This window comes from Pipistrellus kuhlii, unplaced genomic scaffold, assembly GCF_014108245.1.
Source record: "Pipistrellus kuhlii isolate mPipKuh1 unplaced genomic scaffold, mPipKuh1.p scaffold_m20_p_3, whole genome shotgun sequence".
NCBI classification, from domain to species: Eukaryota; Metazoa; Chordata; class Mammalia; order Chiroptera; family Vespertilionidae; genus Pipistrellus; species Pipistrellus kuhlii.
Genome location: NW_023425529.1, coordinates 163,994,185 through 164,016,060, shown reverse-complemented (window position 1 = coordinate 164,016,060; position 21,876 = coordinate 163,994,185). Strand labels below are relative to the sequence as shown.

General features: G+C 42.7%; 2 protein-coding genes across 2 annotated transcripts in view; one reads left to right on the top strand and one right to left on the bottom strand.

Annotated features, from left to right (window-relative positions):
- The window catches only part of CHRNB3 (cholinergic receptor nicotinic beta 3 subunit), a 38,308-nt gene extending 28,382 nt beyond the window's left edge, over positions 1-9,926 (top strand). The window contains exon 9 of the transcript XR_006742993.1: positions 9,915-9,926. The gene's annotated coding sequence lies outside the window, so the exon portion shown is untranslated. The remainder of the gene's footprint in view (positions 1-9,914) is intronic.
- CHRNA6 (cholinergic receptor nicotinic alpha 6 subunit) lies at positions 1,768-16,524 on the bottom strand. The gene is made up of 6 exons (XM_036457655.2): positions 16,032-16,524; positions 14,075-14,214; positions 5,764-5,808; positions 4,871-4,980; positions 3,802-4,780; positions 1,768-1,957 (listed from the first exon to the last, which is right to left on the bottom strand). The coding sequence occupies exons 1-6, from the start codon at positions 16,108-16,110 to the stop codon at positions 1,826-1,828; spliced, it is 1,485 nt and encodes a 494-aa protein (XP_036313548.1). The 5' UTR covers positions 16,111-16,524; the 3' UTR covers positions 1,768-1,825.
- Positions 16,525-21,876: the final 5,352 nt, after the last annotated feature.

Genomic DNA, 21,876 nt, shown 5'->3' with positions numbered 1-21,876 from the left:
TAGAAAGATAAAACAATGGTACTTCAATCACAAATATGAGAAGGAGTAAAAATACTTTAAAACAGAGTAATTCAAATTCAGTACCTCTACTTGGTGTGCCACATAGTGCCTTATGCTCCAGTGTGAGATAGACAAGGAAGAATTAACATGGAGTAATAGAAACCATGGTGAATCAATGCAATGAAGATTATGAAATCTTTAAAAGTATACTTCACGATTATGTAACATCATGAAGGAATGTTGCTAATATGATGTTTTCAGAAACCAGAAAAATACAAAATTGCAAGGTAAAATTGAACTGTAAAAAATTATATGTGGCCTGGCCAGCATGGTCCAGTGGTTGAGCATCAACTTATGAGCCAGGAGGTCATGGTTTGATTCCCAGTCAGGGCATATTCTTGACTTGTGGCCTCAGTCCCAAGCAGGGGATGTGCAGGAGGTAGGCATCAATGATTCTCTCTTTCTCTCTCTCTCTCTCCCTCTCTCTTTCTCTCTCTCTCCCCTCTCTTAAATAAATAATTTTTTTTAAAAAAGAAAAAGTATATATGCTTATAGGCAAGGACTAGAAGGGAAATGCAAAAATAAAGGTAGTTCATTTGTTAAGGCAGAGCTCTTTTTTTTCTGCTTTAAAATATGTCTTTTAAATTGTTAGGATACTATTTATACAACAACTAAGAAGATAATAAATTCGAGTGGAATAAAGCAAAATTTCCAAAGGGTTCCCTCTCAGAAAAGGAATTGCTCCAAACGGTACAGGTCACAATTTCTGACAGAAGAAATAAGTTTATTTTCAGTCTCAGCTACAATGAACAAATGGAAACTGTTGATGGGAAAAGACAACGAAGGTTGTGTTACGTCTGCCTGGCCACTCCACCCCGTGTTCTCCTACTCTGATTGCTCCTGTTCCTTCCCCGCGTGACACTTAGTCCTGGGATCTTTGTGCTCATGTTTTTCTAAAAAGCTGGGACTGCTGGGGGCAGCCTATTTCTGTTACCTTTGCAGTGCCTAGCAGAGTGCTGGGTTACCTCAAGTTTTGTGTGTTTTTTTTAATTTTTTTAAAATATATTTTATTGATTTTGTACAGAGAGGAAGGGAGAGAGATAGAGAGTTAGAAACATCGATGAGAGAAAGTCATCGATCTGCTAACGTGTGCATGCCCCCCACTGGGGATGTGCCCACAACCAAGGTACATGCCCTTGACCGGAATCGAACCCGGGACCCTTCAGTCCGCAGGCTGACGCTCTATCTACTGAGCCAAACCGGTTTCGGCACCTCAAGTTTCTTGCCAGATGCATGCGAATACAGCCTGCTGAAGTCAACTCCGACTACCTGCCATGGCTTTCTGCTAACGAACGTATGGAATCATGCTGGTGTGTGAGCTACATCCCAGAGACATGCACCTGAAAGCCAGCCTACAGGAGTTCACGAGCATGGCACCCGTCAGCAAGGCCCATGCTCCAGAGTTTCAGGCCTGGCATGTGTCCTTCTGCTGATCAGCAGCATAAACTGGGGGGACCGCAGAACCCCTTTTCAGTGTGGTTCGATGGGGATGACAGGGTTCGCTGTATTATGGCTCAGTGTGGCCCTGGAAGCTGACCGCGTCCAGACCCACAGCGAGAAGCCTGTGGGAGCTGCCAGAGCTGGGCTCCAGGGTCGTGCTACAAACAAGGGCATCAGGCTCCTCCTTTTCAATCAAGCCCTCGTTTTCCTCTTAGTCATCAGCTTCTGTAGATGGGGGACTTAGATGGGAAGCTTTCTGACCCTTTCTTTATGGCACAGAACACAGGACAAATACAGCGTCTGCACATTTCAAAAGATCGAGTCCTTAGGATTTCCCTGTGTTCCCCAGCAGTGGCTGGAGAAATAGCCCTGCGGTGCCAAACACGCAGACGATGATAAAGATCCAGAGAAACACTCTGTCCACCACCATGGCCACGTATTTCCAGTCATCTTCTACCTGAAAGCCAAACAAACAAACAAACAAAAAATCAATTTTAAAAAATCAAAACCGGAGGAAATTGTGCTTCGTTGCACAAATAAGCTTCTTCCTTTTCAAAGAAAATGCTCCTGGCAAATTCTAAAGCAAATACTGGTATTATTTTTTGTTAACTCTACAGAGCATGCAAAAGAGCTTTTGTTTTGTCTGAAGAGGGTGGATCCTCACACCCCGTGGAGTGCTTTGGGCGGCTGGCTACAAAGCACGCAGACTTCAATAAGCCAGGATTCTGTGGGCACAGAGGACCGTTCTGGACTGCAAGGAGCACTCCCAAGAAAGAGCTGCTCATAAAGTGTGGTTCTGGTCATGGGCACCAGTGGATACCTGTCCCCTTGGCAAGTCTTGGGAAATGGGTTTGAGGCCGGGAGCGTAGGACATGCGGCATGATGGAGGCCCCCCCCCCCCCCCAGATCAGGACGGGCAGCCCTCTAGACCTCCAGATCATGTGGTAATGGAGCGTTCATTGCCTTTCTCCCAGCCTTCCAGTTTTGGGCCTCCTCACTTCTGCCAAAAATCTCCCTGTCTGTGTCTTGAGAGCTCTCCCTGGTGGTGATTAAATCAACAGCAACTCTCCCCTAGATTTTAGGAAGGTGTCACCATAGAGGGGAGATCTGGGCTCACTTGTCCGGTGATGCACCCCACTCCCACCTGGGAGACACGCAGACACAGTCTCTTCCCCTGCGCCACCTTTAGATCTTTAGATCTTTTTAAAAAAATATATTTTATTGATTTTTTTACAGAGAGGAAGAGAGAGGGATAGAGAGTTAGAAACATTGATGGGAGAGAATCATCCATCAGCTGCCTCTTGCACACCCCCTACTGGGGATGTGCCCGCAACCAAGGTACATGCCCTTGACTGGAATCGAACCCGGGACCCTTCAGTCCGCAGGCCAACATTCTATCCTCTGAGCCAAACCGGTTTCAGCCAGACTTTATATCTTGAGCTATCCTTTCGCTAACAGATACGATGCTGGTAACTGCAATATGAGGTCAAAATCAGGCACCGGCATGAGTTTCCAGATGCCCTCCACCAGTTATCCTTATGTTATGGAAAGTGGATGTGATTTTCTTGATCTCTCTCTCTTTGGAGGGTGGGGGATGCCCATGGTACTATAGTTAGACTCTAAGCATCGGGGAGCAAACTACGTTGATGCTAAAAATATCCCTGGGGCTCATTCCATCAGCACCTCAATCCCTCTGAAGTAGCATAAGCAGGACTGAGCTGTGGAGGATTCACCCCCACCTTCCTCCCACCACCCTCAGATGGCAAGCTGCTCTGCAGTCATTTCTCTTTCCCCTCCGTGGGCAGCGTTTCCCTCCCCACCTCTTGTCTGACATTGTTTCCTGTGCAGGAGCCCTCAGTTTCATTAACCAAGGTGGCCCAAGATTTCACTTGAGTCAACATTGCTGGAGGTGAAAGTTTGCCTTGGGGCTACCTGACCCCAGGCCAGCCTGTCCATAACTGTGTCATAACAGAACTGGATCTTAGAGCAGTGTTTCCCAAACTTTTGACATATGTGTGCCCCTTCTATACTTTTCGTAACACTGAGTACCCCTTGTACTCATGAGAACATAGAATTAGGCGCAGCTAAGCACGGTGCAGTGCATATCCCCGCCAAACTCCGATGCAACGCGTACCCCCACCAAACTCTTCCCGTACCCCTGGGGGTACACGTACCACACTTTGGGAAACACATGCTGCCTGGCCCTCTTACAAATAGAGCTCACTCTGAAGATCTGGCCATTTCTATAAAGTGCCTCCAGGCCTGCTGCAGGGGGACAGGCGAGAGGAGACATGCACTTACCTCTTTTGTTTCATTCTGGTTCTTCATGTTTTCTGCTATGAATTGAACGCTGTTAATCACGTCTTCGACTTCAGGTGAGTGCTCCGCATTTCCTGTCATCCACCGCAAAGGCTGAGGACTTAATCTTCTCTTGCTGGTGGCAGGCTGGTGTGACTTAGGGCAGTGGCAGCATTCTTTCAGGAGTTTGGGTTCTCTGCGATGATCAGACTTGGCTCTGGTAGGCCCACCGGAAATGCTTTCGGGGTTTTTATCAGAACGTGTCTTCCTCGTCTTACCCAGAGGTCTCTTCATCATCAGGATCTGGGGCAACAGCTGGAGGAAAACCGTCTTCACCCACTCGCGCATGGTGTGTGTCGTCGGGGTGCGATAGTGTATGTTCAGCACAAACACGGTCACCGCGATGGACAGGGTGACAAAGATCATGGTGAACAGTAGGTACTCACCCACCAGTGGGATCACAAGGGATGTGGATGGGATGGTTTCTGTGATTACCAGCAAAAACACAGTCAGAGAGAGCAGAACTGAAATGCAAAGCGTCACTTTCTCACCACAGTCAGAAGGAAGGTAGAAGACCAGCACAGTCAGAAATGAAATGAAGAGACAGGGGATGATCAGGTTAATGGTGTAAAACATCGGCAGTCTCCTAATGTAAAAAGAATAGGTTATATCTGTGTATATCTCTTCACAACAGTTGTATTTTATGTCATGCTTGTAGCCAGAAGCATCAACAATTTCCCATTCACTGTTTTCCCAAAAATCGTTCATATCCACTTTAGATCCAATGATCAGAAGATCAATTTCAGCTTTGTCATATGTCCAGGAACCAAATTTCAGGGAACAATTCTGATGATCAAAGGGGAAAAATGTGATATCCATAGGGCAGGAACTCTTAAAAATAGCGGGTGGAGTCCAGGTTATCATGCCATCGTATTTAAGAAGAGCTTTTGTCTTGCCTTTGACTTGGAAGTCACCAACAGCACTGCAAGATAAATCAGACGCCATCAGTAACATCCCCTTTGCTATGTAATGGGTCAGCATGTACCAAGGGCAACTTTAGAGACCCCCATACTTGTTATAGAGAACAATGTCAGGCTTCCAGATCTTATCTGCGGGAACACGAATAGTCTCAATGCCATCAAATTCCATTGGGTCCCAACGCAATTTGTAATCATTCCAGATCTAAAGGAAATAGAAGTCAGCTTTTAAAAAAAAATTTTTCTTAACCAATTTCTTCCAATGTTAATTCTCTGTTTGTACAGCAGTACTTTGGGAAAAATTAAGTTCTTAACTGAAGAGTACATTGGGTTCTATCAAAAATTGGGAGATTAAATCACAAAATAGGGGGATAAGTAGCTGAGCTGATTTTGGAAAATATAAATTATCTACTATATGTTGACTATCAATTAGCTGGCCATGGTTCTAGGCTCAACTTCCAAGTTCCATGTACTATACTCACATTGGAGTACAACTCATTTTTAAGACTGAAAAGGTTGTTCAAGTGTGTGATGATGAGTTGGTTACAAAATCTGAGTAAAAGATTAATACAAGGAAAAAAGCAAAATGGTATAATATAAAACCAGCTGGTGGGACCCTAACCCACATGTTCTCATGCTCAGCTACTGAGTTCTCCAGGTTTAGTTGAGCAGGATCAAAGATAGGACTGACACCTGACTCTGGAGCTCAAGCTACAGGTGAAAACAGAAGATTTCAGAGCAGAAATGAGAAAGGACAGAGTTTCTGTCTCAGAGAACCTTGTCACTAAGTTTCTGCACCTGTGGAGCTTGCATCAAGCCAGCTATTACCAGAGCTGAACTTTAGGCTTTGGAGGAAGGTGATAATGTACACTCTGTCAGAAGCTGGAGATGGAAAGAGGGGATGCCACTGGATTTTTATCCATTAGGCATTGTTAGGCTGGCACATGAGTAACACAGGTCCAAGAAGACATGTGATGTAGACACATACGTGACGTAGCCACAGATTGGTTTCCATGATCTGGTTTACTTCATCCTGGGAAGAAGAAACAATATTTTTAGCTTCAAATGTATTATTAATAGAGGTGGGTCTTAGAACAAGAATTACTACTAAAAAGAGCCAAATCTGAGTTATTCGTGCTTAACAGAGGGAAACAAAGAAGATTGAAAAGTCAACTTGTAGCCATGGGCAAAATTCCTATGGAGAAAATAATTGAATTTTGAGCTACTTTAAAAAACAATTGTTTTATTTTTTATTAAATTTATTGTGGGTGACATTGGTGAATAAGATTACATGTTTCAAGTGTACAATTATGTAATACAGCATTTCTATATTGCATTGTTTTCTCATCACCCAAAGTTTAGTCTCCTTCCATCACCATATATTTGATCCCTTTTACCTTCCTCAACCTTCTTCACTCTCTTCCCTTGTAATAACCACCATACTGTTGTCTATCTATGAGTTGTTTGTTTGTTGATTTCTGTTTTATATCCCATATATGAGTAAAATCATATGGTTGTTGTGAAAAAAAAAAAAAAAAAAAAAAAAAAAAAAAAAAGAAGAAGAAGAAAAAAATAGAAAAGTCAACGTATAAAAAGCAACCAGAAATATGATATTCCACATCTGATGTCAACCCTGTTGACTTTGAAAAAAATGTGGCTTAAAGACTGTCTTTCAAATGTGATTTAATACTCACCACTTCTGAGAAGCCTCTCTGATCACCATAGCCTGTAAAGGCTTCTGAGCCCATGAAAGGAAAGAAGGGAGAAAAGAGGGAGTGTGGGAAGGAAGGAGGGAAAATACTACAGATGGCGATAGGTATCTGAACCTGGGTCATTGTTTTTCTGAAAAACCTCCCTTCCTCAACACTCTACAGAAAGCATGTCCAACTCAAAGGCTAACAAGGACCAAATAAACAAGGCATGCAGGCTACAGACCGAGAGTTTGATGTGCTTACATAGGCTCTGAGTTTGAGCCCAGTTGCCTTTTAAAATGTCCATCTCAGCTCATCATGGAGTAACCTGCCACTCCCACACAGCACATCACCCAAGCCATTGCTGATTGCTTTAGTCATTATCTACACAAATATTTACTGAGTACCTACTATGTGCTCTATAATGCTGGGACTACAGTAGAAATAAGATGGGGAAAATCCTTACCTTCATGTGTCTTAGCTGTTTTGGGGGAGATAGAAAAATCAATAATCCTATATAATAAAGAGGTAATATGCAAATTAACCCTTATGCTGTAATGCTGTCACAAGATGGTGGTGCCCACAGTGGGGGGCTGGATCAGCTGCTGAGTATGCCTGCCATTGCAGTTCCCAAGGCCCCACAGAGGAAGGGGTGGGAGGGGCAGGAGGCCTGGAGGCCTGCTCTGCATGCCTGCGGCTGGAGTTCCCTCAGCTCCACCAGTGGGCAGGGCCTGGCTGCTGCTCTTCGCAGCTTCCCCAGAGTTCCCTCAGCCCCACCAGGGATGGGTCCCAGCTTCTACTTCACGTGGCTTCCACCGGGATGACCAGGCCAGCAGGGAAGGGCAGTTGGGGTGATCAGGCCAGCAGGGGAGGGTAGTTGGGGGCAATTGGACCAGCAGGGGAGAAGTTAGGCATCAATCATGCCAGCAGGGGAGCGGTTAGGGGTGATCAGGCTGGCAGCCAGAAGCGGTTAGGAGCCAACAGTCCCGGATTGTGAGAGGGATGTCCGACTGGTTTAGGCCCAATCCTGCAGGGCAGTCGGACATCCCCCAAGGGGTCCCAGATTGGAGAGGGTGCAGACTGGGCTGAAGGACACTCCCCGCTCCCCCAATTCAGGAATTTATTGCACTGGGCCTCTAGTGTGTTCATAAGCAGCTACCAACTCTTAAGGGGAAAGCTACTGAAGACACATCCAGAGCCTGCAGCAGCCTTACAGCACAACAACCTGAGGCTTAGTGACAGTTACTCAGTAACCTTGCTAAGCTTCCTTCTACAAATGGGTTTTGGGGGGGAAAGAAAGAAAAAAAAAAAAGAGTCATGGTAAACCTCAGGGTTCTAAAAGGTCAACAAAAGGAGTTACATTTATGGTTTCCTATTGGTCAGAGAGAGCAAAGATATGGATTATCCACTGGCCAGGTAGTCTATGACGACAGTTACCAGACCTAAGGTTTGTGCCTTAAAGGGTCACCTTGTGACCTACAGATTTCAGCAGAGAACATGTCAATAAATCTATTGGCTGTCAGTCAAAAATGGACAAGCTGTGCAGTCCAGAAAGGTCTTGGAGGTAACCATCCTAAGCATCTTCCAACGACTGCTTCTTTCTGAATATTAATACATTGTGTTCAAAGAATTAAAATCAGGTGTTCATATTGTCCTGACATTATCCCTACTTTCCCACTTCCACTCCCACAGGCTGGTGAAGCTCCATGTGATATGGACACCTTCAGAGGTGTTAGCCAACTTTATGGATCAAGGCTGGCAAGTCCTGTTCTATGTCCAATTCCGGACCACACCAGTGGCTATGGGGGCACTGTCATCAGGCAGTCCAGCTGGAGAGGCCAGAGACCCACAATACCACTCCACATTCCTGGGACCATTAACTTACATCTTTTTCTTGGGGAAATAAATTAGATGATACCCCAGCTACATTAAAGGATTTGAGTTACAATTTCAAATGGATTAACTTCTAGAACAGCAGAGATTGTGATCAGAAAGGCCAGGTGTGCTACATTTTGTAAGGCCTATGTCATTTTAGATATGTCAGGTGATCAAAAGCACTGGAGAGGGGCTTTGTCCTAGGTGTGTGTGTGTGTGTGTGTGTGTGTGTGTGTGTGTGTGTGTGTGAGTTGGGGTGGATGGGGGGGGGTGGAGTGGACATACTCATACACCAAAAGATCATCCACCCAGTAAACCTGTGGCCAAGTCATTTCATAAAATAGCAAATACAATCCATGTAGAAATCTCTGGTGCTCTAAGGCCAACCTGGAAGCTCAGACAGCAACAGAGGGTGTAGAACCTTCTAGAAGGGAGTTGGTGACTTTGCATCCTGGCTGTGCTGCATCACTGACTACCTCCAGAACTCACCACGGCTCAATGACAGCAGTGAAAATGGTCCACGGGGATTTCTGGTGCCTCACATAAGAACAGATAGCCTTCAACACACCAATAAGAATGGTTAAACTGCCCAGCCGGCATGGCTCAGGGTCAACCTATGAACCAGGAGGTCACCGGTTCCATGTTTGATTCCCAGTCAGGGCACTTTCCCTGGTAGCGGGCTGAATCGCCAGTGCGGAGTGTGCAGGAAGCAGTGGATCGATGATTCTCTCTCATCATTAATGTTTCTAACTCTTTCTTTCTCCCTCTCCCTTTCTCTTTGAAATCAATAAAAATATATTTTTTAAAAAGAAGGGTTATATTAATATCTGGAAGTCTTACTTCTGAAGAGGAAAAACAATTACTAAAGACAAAGAGGGACATAGTCCACCAGGATGTTGGGATGATCCTGACACATCAAACAATAGAGTCTCAAAATACATGAAATAAAAACTGATAAAGCTGAAAGAAGAAACAGACCAGTCCCCAGTTATAGCTGGAGCCTTCAGTCCCCCTTCTCAGCAACCAATAGAACTACTGGAAAATAGCATAAATATAGAAGATCTGAAAAAATAATCCATCATAAGATTAATTGACATATATAGAACACTCTACTCAAAACAGCAGCAGACACATTTTTTTTTTCATATTATGTTCCATAATACAAACCTCAACAAATTTAAAATAATTGAAATTATGCAATGTGTTTTCTGACCATAATGGAATCAAACTAGAAATCTATAACAATTGCTTCTTGGCTTTTGGCTAAGATCAAGTATAGAAATCAACAACAACAAAATATGGAAAACACTCTAAATCCATGGATACTAAACAAGTCACTTCTAAATATCCAGTAAACAAAGAGAATGTCTCAAAGAAATTTTTTTAAAATACATATAAATGAAAACATATCAAAATACAAGGGAAATAGCTAAAAACAATGCAGAGAAGAAAGTTTATAGTATTAAATGCTTACATAAGAAATGAGAAATGGTCTCAAATCAATAACCCAAGTTTCTATTTCAATAAATTAGAAAAAGAAGCACAACATAAACCCAAAGCAAGCATAAGAAAGGAAAAAATAAATGTAAGAGCAGAAATGAAATTGAAATGGAACATTTCAATTAATAAAGAAAATTAATAAAACAAAAAGCTAATTCTTTGTGGGGACAACAAAACAGATAAACCTCTAGCAAGGTTGACAAAAATAAAAAGAGAGAAGATACAAATCACCAATATCAGGAATAAAATAGCTATCACTACAGATCCTGCAGCCATTAAAAAGAACAGAGAATACAGTACTAAGAATAACTTTATCATACATTCAACAGCTTTAAAAAACAAAAACAAAAAAAACCAATTCCTCAAAAGCCACACACTATCAAAGATGAAATCGATCATCTGAATAACCGATATCTATTTTAAAATAATGTATCATTTAAACACTCCCAGAAAAGAAATGTCCAGTTCTAATAAGTTTTCCTGGAGAATTCTACCAAATAGGCAAGGTAGAATTAACACCGTGGACCAGGAGACAACACTGAGGGAAGAAACCACAGGCTAAGGACAGTGAAGTAGAAAGACAGAATGAACCGTGGCCAATGTCGCCATGCGTGGTTTGTGTTTTGACCATCACAGTCCCTGTGACTGACATCCCCTGGAGCTGTGTGGTGCATGACCTGAGCAACTATAACATGTGGAGCAACTGCTGACACCACGGAGTGTCACTGGTGTTAGCCTCCTGGACTGTCAACCTTTAGATGTCTGTTACATCAGAAAGAAGGAAACTTTTCTATGTAAGCTGTGGTTTTTGTTCAGTCTCTGATAGCAGCCCAATGCAAACGTCACAATCTCTATTCAGCAGTCCCCCTACCCAGCATCTTCAGAACAAGGTCCTGAAGGGAACTGTCGGTCAGGGATTTGAAATGATGCTGTACACTGAGGGGGGCCCCCTCACAGGTTCTGGGTGAATCTCAGTTCAGCTTCCCATCCAAAAGAACCCAATCCTTACAAATATGGCTTCCAGTCCAGTATTAAGCTATCTGTGGGAGGGGAAGAGTATGGGGGGAGGAATCAGAATAATAACTAAATAAAAATTTATTAAAGGAACAAGTGGCCCCCTCCAGGTGAGAGTTAACATCTATTTTCTTCCGTCCTCCTCCCTTCTCCCTCACCTCGAGACCGTCCTCCCCTCTTCGTCCTTTCTCTCTTCTTTCGCCTTCCTCACCCTCGCTAAAGGGGACTGGCGAAACTGGTCCCGCGTGGAATCCTTCCCTCCCTCCTTCTCCCCCTTGCCTCCCCCTTTCTCTCCTCCTTCCCTCCTTTCCCCCCTCTTCCCTCCCCTCCTTCGCTATCCTCCTCTATCCTGTTCTCGTCCTTCTTTCTCCCTTTCCTTCCTCTCTTTTCTTTCTTTCTTTCTTCTTTCTTTCTCTTCTTTTCTTTCTTTCTTTCTTCCGTTCTTTTTCTTTCTTCTTTCCTTCTTGTCTTTTTTTCTGCTCTTTCTTTCTGTTTTTTCTTCTTTCTTTCTCTTTCGTCTTTCTGTTTCCCTTCCCTTTCTTTTTCTTTCCTTTTTTTCTTTCTTCTTCCTCTGCTTCTTTCCTTTCTCCTTTTCTTTCTTTTTCTTTCCTTCTTTCTTCTTTCTTTCTTTCCTTCTTCTTCCTTCCTTCTTTTCTTTCTTTCTCTTCTTTCTTTCGTTCTTTTCCTTTTCCTTCCTTTACTTTCTTTCTTTCTTTTCTTTCTCTCCGTTCTTCTCTCTTCTTTCCTGTTCCGTCTTTCTTCTTCCTATTTTTCTTTCTCTTTTTCCCTCTTTCCTTCCTTTCTTTCGTTTCCCTTTCTTTTTCTTTTCTTCTTTCTCTTCTCTTTCTTTCTTTCTTCTCTCTTTTTCTTTCTTTCTTTTCTTCTTTTCTTTCTTTTCTTCTCTTTCTTTCTTTTCTTTTCTTTTCGTCTTCTTCTTTCCTTTCTTCCTGTCTTTCTTTTCTTTTCTTCTTTCTTTCTTTCTTTCTCTTTCTTCCCTCTTCTATTCTCTTTTCCTTCCTCTTTCTCCTTCTTCTCTCCTTCTTTCTTCTTTCTTTCTTTCCCTTTTCTTTCCTCTTCCCTTCTTTCCTTCCTTCTTCTTTCCCTTCATTCTCTTCTTTGCTTCTTTCTCTTTCTTTCCGTTCTTCTCCTCTTTCTCTTCTTCTTTTTCTTTCCTTTCTTCTTTCTTCTTTCTCTTTCCTCTTCTCTCTTTCTTTTTCTCCTTCTTTCCCTCCCTCTTTCTTCCCTCCTTTCTCCTTCCTTTCCTTTCTTCCTTCCTCTCTCGCCTTTCCTTCTTCCCCTCCTTCTTTTCCTTCTTTCTCTTTCCTCCTTCATCCCTCCTTTCTCTCTCTCCTTTCTTCCATTCCTCCCTTCCTTTTCTTTTCCCCCTTTTTCCTTCCTCAGCCTTCTTCTTTCTTTCTTTCTTTCTTTCTTTCTTTCTTTCTTTCTCTCTTTCTTTCTTTCTTTCCTTTCTTCTTAACAGTACCCACACACTTCCAACCTGGGCCCAAAACTACAGGACCAAGCCAGGGTCAGCCCAGTCCACAGAGAAGCATGGGCTGAGGAACACGGTGGGGCCTGACTTCACTACGGTCATCAAGGTCTTTCCCCAGGTGTACCTAGAGAGACACCACTGTTCCACCCTGAGCCGAGTCCAGGAGAAGGAGGGCTCCTTCCCATCCATGGGCTGGGGCTGATATGCAGGTGGCTTCCTCCTTCTGTGCGCTGTTGTCTCGGGAACTCTCCCTAACACCCCTCTCTGGAGGTGCTTCAAGCTTCCCTGACTTCCCAAGCCGTCCTGTTCCTGGAATTTGGTCCAAATCCTGCACCTCAGGCCAGACCTACTCTCCTTCCACCACCCTCCACTCACCCCCTAACCCCCACCCCAGGCCTTGGAGCCCAGAACCCACATCTATGTTAGAGTACCAACCAGCACTATCCCTTTTCCAGCAACTAGGGCACGAAGAGTAATTAGTCAAAAGAAAGGACTCTAGTACTATTTGACCTTGAACATGATAGCAATAAATTAAAATAACTGCAAATTCCCATCTGGTTTTCCAGATCTGGATGGAATCCTATAAGAAAGAAGATTTTTTTTTTCTTTCTATCTTATGTAGCATAGAAGCCATAAAGCAATTTTTTGTATGGAGTAGAAAAAAGCATAAGCTTTGACAGTATGGAGTTTCCTCAAAAAGTTAAAAAATGGAACTCCCATTTGACCCAGTAATCCCCCTTCTAGGACTATATCCCAAGAAACCAGAAACAGCAATTAGAAAAGACATATGCACCCCTATGTTCATAGCAGCACAACTTGCCATAGCTAAGACTTGGAAACAGCCTAAGTGGCCATCAGCAGAAAAGTGGATTAGAAAACCGTGGTACATCTATACAATGGAATACTACACTGTTACAAAAAAAGAAGGAACTTTTACCATTTGCAACAGCATGGATGGACCTGGAGAGCATTATGCTAAGCGAAATAAGCCAGTCAGAGAAAGATAAATATCACATGATCTCACTCATGTGGGATATAATGATCAACATAAATTGATGAACAAGAATAGATCCAGAGACAAATGAAAGGGGAGGGAGGGGCTAGAGAACAACCAGAGGATTTGAATGCATGCATATTAGCATATCCAACGGACACGGACACTGGGGTGGTGGGGGCTTGCCAGGGCTGGGAATGTCTGGAGAGGGGGGTCAATTGGGGGAAAAGAAGACAAATGTAAAACTTCAGACAATTAAAAAAAAAAGAGAGAGAGAGAGCACGAGCTTTGGAGTTAAAGGGGCTGATTCAAATGACCGTTCCACTGCAATCGTATGAGCTTGGGAAAAGCTCTTAACTGAGACTCTAGTTCCTCGGCCGTCAGCAGATGGCCACCATGCAGACAGTGCCTTGTGCACCGCAGGTCACAGTGAAGTTAGCACTTTCACGTCTCCCTTCCACTTCCCCTTCACCTGTTTCATGAACTGACTCTAAAAACACTTCCAGAAAAAAACCCTGCGTTCATGTGAAGGGGTGTAGCATTCATCAGTGGGGAAAGAGCCTCTCCCACTACCGGACGGCTTCGAAGGGCCAGCAGCCACGAAGAACGCTGTCCGTTTGTATTTTTTAATTCCCATGTTTCCCACGTGCAGTAAGTAGAAGGATGTTTGGGGGCTCTGACCCCCCAGAGGTGGGGCTCCTTGAGGCACAGGTGGTGAGTTTGAGGCACTTACCACGTTGGCCAGCTGACTGATGGCCACTTCAAAATGCACCCTGACGGGGTCAGAGACATTTTCCACGGGCCTGATGAGCGGGTTATAATGAGAAAACAGCTTGTGAAAGAGTCTCTCCTCCGAAGCACAGCCTGCACCACCTGCATGCCAAACAGAGGGGGCCATTAGGGAAGCAGAGAGGATGCTGGGGGGTCTCTGGTGGCTTCCATCACTGGGGGATCGGGCAGTGAGGAGTCCAAGACAAAACCAGGAATGCTTACATCTCAGGACTATAGCAAAGGAAATAATGTTAGTAGACGCACTTTTAAAAGTCTAAGGCACCACAACTGTAAAGAGGGAGACATAGCTCTAATCTTTGCTTATGTCATTGAAAACAGCTCACAGTCTTACCGATCCAGTAATTAAGGGATAGTCCTGCCCTTTCCTGTCAAAATACTGATCCAACCTGACCTGTTTCTTCCCTGAACAAGGGGTCTAGCTGTGAACTGAAAGAGCCAGTAAGATCATTAAGGTCTTAACAAGCCAGACTCTTTCTTAAAACCAACTCTGAAATTCAATTATTTTGGAGATTTGTGAGAATGCAAAGGCTTTTAAGGCAAAATTACTTACTAGTAAGCTGCTCTTTAAAATAACGCAAAATTGGTCCTTAAATAATAATAGCATTTTCAGTTGCTTAATTTAAACGCTAGTTTAATGCCTATCTCTTTGTATGTTTCTAAGAATGCCTTAAAAGTACGTTACTTGTCTTCATTTGCTATAATTCACTTCATTAATACCCTCTCTCTGTTTTCCCTTACAGATTTCAAATTTGACAGCTGAAATATTATTCTACCAATTTCTTGATGATATTTATACCCTGGAAAAAAAATAATTAAAGAAACTGAAAAACTAATTAAGTAAAAATGAGCAAAGGAACAAGTGTTATAATATTGAATAAAAAGAGTCATTTGGCCGGGACCAGTTTGGCTCAATGGATAGAGCGTCGGCTTGGGGACTGAAGGGTCCTGGGTTCGATTCCGGTCAAGGGCATGTACCTTGGTTGCGGGCACATCCCCAGTAAGGGGTGTGCAAGAGGCAGCTGATCGATAACTCTCTCTCATCGATGTTTCTAACTCTCTATCTCTCTCCCTTCCTCTCTGTAAAAAAATCAATAAAATATATTTTAAAAAAAGAGTCATTTGACAGAAGCTTTGGGGAACACTAAAATTTCAGCAGAAAAGAACATTTTTAAACGTAAAACATCATTCTTGACAGCATAATTAATAATGGTAGAAATATTTCTATATAAAACAGACCATCAAAAATCCTCCCCATTACCCATCTTCCCCCCCTCCCCCTTGAGGCATTCAGACATTCTTTTCCCTTTGAGAGGTTTTAGGGAAACCCTTTGTGAGTCTCCAAGGGCAAATCCCCGCAGCTGGCAGCACATGGCAGCGCGGTTTTGTTTGGGCAGAGCAGCTGCCATCTGTTAAGTCTCAACTTTTAAAATGAATGATCTTACTCTTAGGATGCATTTCAGCATCGTAATATGACAGGTTTCCCAAAACAAAGATGACTACCTACAAAACGAAAGAGTTCATACTCTGAGTAACAGGACCAGCTAACAAATAGACCCGTTTTGGAAAAGTATTAAGTACAAATACAAATAAATGAGTTGAATCCATCCATGGCACAGGTGGATAGAAAACTGCATCATCATTCTTATTACCATATTTTAATTGAGAAAATAAATTAGAATGTTTCACCATCCTCCCCATCCCACCCCCAAAACCCTATCCTCCCCATTAAACGTAACCAATTAAAAATAGGTTAACAGCTGTAACAAGAGTAATTCCTGTGCCGACACTACCTATTTACCCGTAGAATATTTCATCTCTCTGCTCAACCAAGCACAACTAGAAGAGTAAACATATGTAACTAGAAAGAGATTATGAGATAAAAGGGAAACAAAACCTACCTTTACAGAAAGCTATGAGGATACACAAGCAGAGACACAGACCACAGTGAAGGCATCCCGGGCCCTGGTGGGTCAGCATGGTTAAAGCACACTTTGATTTCTTTTTCCGGCCAAAGGACCGAGGAAAACAAAGAGCTGTCTGACAGCCACGCGCACCAGACCTTTAAATCAGCAGAGGCGCGCTGCAGTCCACGTGTGCCTTCTGCAAAATAACAACATTCACCAACAACACTGTGGTTTCCAGTATCCGAGACCGAGGCCAATGAAAAGGACAAATCAAAAGAATGGTCTGATGTCAGATGAGTCACCCCATTTCCTGTCACCCTAGATCACTTTTCATGTGAGAACCGTGAAGAAAAGCAGGGAGGGAACGCAAGGCAGACAGGACGGAGGGAGGATGGAAAACATTGCCCGGGCTCAGTAGGTATTTTTGTAGCGCAGTCTTAACCTTAATTCTTAGGGGAATAAACACACATTTACTGAGCTCTGACCGTAGGTAAAATGTATGCCAGGTTCCCAATAGTGTATTCTGGTTCACTGGGTTCTCTCATCAAGGCTTAACCTTGTTATGAGAAAACTTTCTAAAATATGAGTCACTCTTTCTGTCTTAATAAGAGTGTCTTAGACAATTTTGTCTGACTGCAGGGCTTCTAGATTAGTGATCATTCAGATTAGATGTCCGAAAGCGGGAGGAATGATCTGAACACAGGATGCCCCCTGGACAGTTCTGTTTATTTAAACATCCTTGTCACCAAAGATAGACGATAGATAGGTAGGTAGGTAGAAAGATAGGTAGGTAGGTAGGTAGGTTGGTAGGTAGGTAGGTAGATAGATAGATAGATAGATAGATAGATAGATAGATAGACAGACAGATATTAATAGATAGATATAGATAGATAATAATTATTCAGCCATGATTAAGAAGGAACTCCTGCCATTTGAGATAATATGAATGAAACTAAAGGACATTTACTAAGTGAAATAAACCAAACAGATAAAGACAAATACTATATGGTCTTGCTTATATGTGGAATCTAAAAAAGATAAACTCATAAAACAGTGGTTGCTCAGAGCTGGGGGGGAGGGTTGAGAGTAAGGGGGTTGGTCAAAGGGCATGAACTTTCTGTTATAAAATGAGTAAGTTCTGGTGATCTGATAGACAGCATGATGACAACTGTATACTTGAAATTCACTAAGATAATAGATCTTAAGTGTTTTCATCACTTACCTACACACACAAATAATATCTGTTGCCGGTGGGCGAAAGAGGTCCTTTGCTGCATTAGGAAAGATTACAAACGCACAGGTGTGAAGTGTAAACGTGATGGTAAGATTTTATTGGGAATAAAGAAGAATTAACACACCTTTGGTGACCCAGAGGGTGGACAGGCTCTAGAAGCACGGCCCCAAGGTTTTTGCTAATTCTCCATCTATCTTCTTGGCTTAGGCCAGAGGTGGGAAACTTCCGGCCTGCGGACCATATAAGGCCCCGCCAAGGCATCAGGGGTGAGTTAATTAAATGTTTGACCCGATATAGCACGCCAGTTTTTAAGTTGATAATTTTGTATTGCCCTCGAATGATGTTATAAATAACCACATGGCCCTTGGCAGAAAAAAAGGTTCCCAACCCCTGACTTAGGAAAAGGACAAGAACCATTTAAATTACCCAACCCAAACTTTTAACTCTTCATGGCCTTGGATTGGGCCCTCCTCCCAGTAAATTCTATGGAGGTTTCATTTTCTCTATCCAATCCAGTTACCTTTCCAATCATTCCCACACTATCCCTGCCCCGCTATTTCATCACCCTGATGCCCATTTCACTTGTACCAAGCAGAGGAATTTCCTCCCCCAATTCCCTTCCCGGGCTTTTAGCATTTCTAAGGATTCCTATGACTTGGGGTAGCACCCTGAGAGTGTGTTAATGGTTTGTTTACCAGTAAGCTAGATGGAAATTCTGTTGTTATTTGTTCCTACTTCCCAGTTTATTAAAATTATTTCATTTTCTTTTGCTTTTTCCCTTATATTAATAACTCTAACTGCCTACACTGGCATAACTGAGATGATGGGTATGTTAACTAGTTCATTTATGGTGATCACTTTATATATTATATATATATATATATATATATATATATACTCAAATCATCATATTGTACATCTTAAATACATACAATTTTATTTGTCAAATAGAGGCCCGGTGCATAAAATTCATGCACTAGGGGTAAGGGGCAGGTCCCTCAGTCTGGCCTGTGCCCTCTCACAGTCTGGGAGCCCTCAGGGGATGTCTGACTGACACTGAGGTGGGAGAGGCTCCTGTCACCACCACTGCGCTTGCCAACATGAGCCCGGCTTCTGGCTTAGCAATTCCCTTGTGAGAGTGCACTGACCCCCTGGTGGTCAGTGTGCATCATAACAACAGTCATTCCACCATCCAGTCAATTTGCATATTAGTCCTTTATTATATAGGATTATACTTAACTTAAGTTGGGGGAAAGAAAAGAAGTTAGCCCTGAAGATGATCCCTCAGGTCCTTCCCAGACAAACATTCTGTGACATCATCACAAATATGGCATACTTTAAAACTGTACGAAGTTCAGACTAATGACTTCCCTCAAAATTCTATTAGTCTCATATGTCTTAAGGGCACAAAACAAGAACTAACATTTATTAGCACCACATTTAGACCAGACACTGGGCTAGGTGCTTCAGCTACGTCATCTTCAGATGTTAGTTACTCAGGTTCTCCCCTTAGCAGATGGGCTCTGGTCCTTGGCTGACGTGTCCTGTGGAGTTTGGAGAGAACCTACGATGATAAAGAGAAAAATTCTGGACAACACTTTACCATGATGGTTAAAATGCCACCTCACACCCCAAAATGGGCAACACCTCACTAGTTTTCAGAGTAAATCCCAAACCCAGTCGGCTGTTTATCCAAATCACCAACACCACCCTCAACCGTTTCTACTGGTCAGGCTTTAACTGACTTCCCCTTCACACTTTCTAACTGTCGCTTATGTCCTTGCTTTATCCAACAATCCTTCTCTGTAACTGTCACCTGTCAGGTTAAAGAATGACTCTAGCGGGCTATCTTCGGGAATATTGCTGGATACTATTTCATGTTCAGATTCTAGTGGTTAGTTTTTAGGGGATAGTTGAACTGTTACAGATAAGCTGCCAGGCAATGTGGGAGAATTAATCAGCCAGGCACTCAGAGGATATTCAGAAAAGTAGTCTTTATTGCCGATGCACTAGTGCCATGACTCAAGGAAGTCAGTCTCCAAATCCTGAGCGATGAATGTGGATGAAGTTTTCCTTTTATATCCTTAGTTCCTTTGTCCCTCAAATATGGACCAGGTGCTGGACTTTTTGTGGGCTTTGGGAGTTGGGATGGGGGAAGTAAGATCACACTCAGAGGCCTGTCTGGCGCCAGCACTGCCTACCCCTTCAGGGGGTTGTATATGGTTCATGGTTGATGGCCTCTGTGAAATGGGAGTATTCCAGGACACAGGTTCTGCAAGGCAGGACAGGCATCATATACAAGAATGGAGCTTATGGGCAAGCAAAAATGTGCATCAGAATGCAGGTTACTGGAACAGATTCAGATAACTAGCTCCCCAAATGTCTTATTTTCCCTTTCAGAACCAGCCAAAATGTAGTGTTCCTTGTAGTTTACGGAGGTATTGTAGAAAGGTTGAAGGGAGGTAAGAAGTTAATTGCCATCAGAAAAACTTCTGTTTCTCCCTCCCTTCGCCCTCACTCCTATGCCTTTGACTTTATCACTCCTCTTTGCCCATGCCTAAAGGAAAAAGGAAGGAGCAATGGATCTTAATTTTTTTTCCAGGCCATAAATCTAATGAAAACAATGGATTGTATGCCTTTCCCCAAACCCACCCATATGCATATAAAACAGAACTTGACCTGTAATTTCTGGGCAGTCCCAGACCCATGGAGGGCAATGCTTGTTGGAAAATAACCACACCCGGTTTCATGGTTTTCCCAATTTCTATCCCTACTCACTCCACCTCATCCCTTTTCCTGAAAACCTAATGTGTCAGAAAACTGATAGGCTTCAGAGAATAACTGTTGGGTTCCTTTCTTGTTTTTGTTCACAGAATCTAACTTCAATTTGGAGGTTTTCTAAGAAAAAAAGTAATACTGTTTAAATTGAAACTTCTGCCATTAAAATTTTTTCAAACTCCCCTCCCACCCAACCCCAACCCATTGCTCAATTAAATCCATTGCCACTTTCTGCTCTAAAAATAAGGGAAACTATTTGGTGTGGTTATATAAAATAATCTTTAAGTTTACTAGTTAAGGGGGTTTTGGCATAGAAACTGCATGAATGAACATTTTGTTGACCTTTCTCCAACTGTCAGTTCTCTTTAAACTCAAACAAGAATACTCTTTAATTTCCCCAAAGAAACATAAAGGAAGTAACCCTTTAAACATGTATTATTTATAAATCTGCTGCAGCGAAAACATCATCTATAATTTAATGATCCCATATGCTTGGTTTTGTGAGGGTTTTTTAAAGCCACTGTCATTAAAACTCTCACATGTTCAATATCCCCAGTCAGGATTATTTCACATCCACCTCACTTGACATTTCTCAGGCAGGAAAAATAAACAGCAGTAGGGTAAGTATTAAAATTAAATGTTAATTGTAGACCACAAAAAAAAAATCTTAAATCTATAGTCCATAAAAGGCTAAAATTAACACTACTGTGCCCACATTTTGTCCACCTAAATTTTAAGAACCAGAAAACCTGGATTGGGGTAATGCAGTAAAAGAAGGTCAAAACTGTGTTGAAATGTTAAGACTTTGAATACTAATTTTAGCTACCTTCCAGCACTTTCTAACCCTAACCCTAAGCCTAAGCCAGTGGTAAGCCCTTTACATTCTCTCTTTAGATCCTCACATAAACCCCATAAAATGAAATTCACTTTTGTAAGTGGGAACACTGACACTTAAAGATCCACATCTGTCATAGCTTTTAACGGGCTGAGTTGGGTCCTATCTAGGTCTGTCTGAATCTAAGGTTAATGCTTTAACCTTAAAGCTACATTCAAATGCTTTTAGACCCATGGATATTTGATATGCTCAATATATTTTCAGAGGGTTGTTATTGAAATGGGCCATGGCTAGCACTAACTTGGTTATCATTCGCCGTGGATCCCTCACATGAGCTGAGGAGACCAAGACTAACTTGTAAAGGGAGTTGAACTACCCCATTTCCCCGAAAATAAGGCAGTGTCTTATATTAATTTTTTCTCCCAAAGTTGCGCTAGGTCTTATTTTCGGAGGATGTCTTATTTTCAGGGAAACACGGTAGTGGACATAATGTCAGCTGACAGAAGGGAAAGAGCAGGAAACCGCCTTACTTCAGGACAGGCTGACATCAGGCAAGCTCCCAACTCTGGGGGAGTGGGGTTACAGCCACATCCATGCCTTTGGGGTCGCTGGTGTGGCTGTGCCATGCAGTCACTAGGCTAAGTACCAGTGAAGGGCATGATGGGCCATGCTCTTCCAGCCAGAATAATTCCTACATAGACTTTTGGGAATTCTGTAACTTCTCCCCAGCCCTTTCACTTCACTAAATGGGCAGTAATTACCTCTGGGTCCATCGAGGTAGAAATAAGAGATTTATTTCTTAGACCATAAATTCCCTAAAAGAAAGAATCAATCCGAGGTCACCATTTTCCTAGGACCCAGTGGCTATTATAACAACATGTATTCCACTGCAGTGGGCCTAGCTGTGCGATTGTGAATGGGAATAACAATACCCGTCTGTATTAGTTTCTGAAGGCTGCCATACCATGTAGCACAAACTTAGTGGCTTAAAG

Bases quoted from the DNA above. Each gene is read 5' to 3' on its own strand.
- CHRNA6 (XM_036457655.2), bottom strand. From the start codon at position 16,110: ATGCTGACCCACCAGGGCCCGGGATGCCTTCACTGTGGTCTGTGTCTC. The intron at 4,981-5,763 runs GTATGTGTCTAC...TATTTCCTTTAG, and splicing joins CCAATCTGTGGCTACGTCAC to ATCTGGAATGATTACAAATT. The intron at 1,958-3,801 runs GTAAGTGCATGT...TTTGGCTTTCAG, and splicing joins ACCAGAATGAAACAAAAGAG to GTAGAAGATGACTGGAAATA.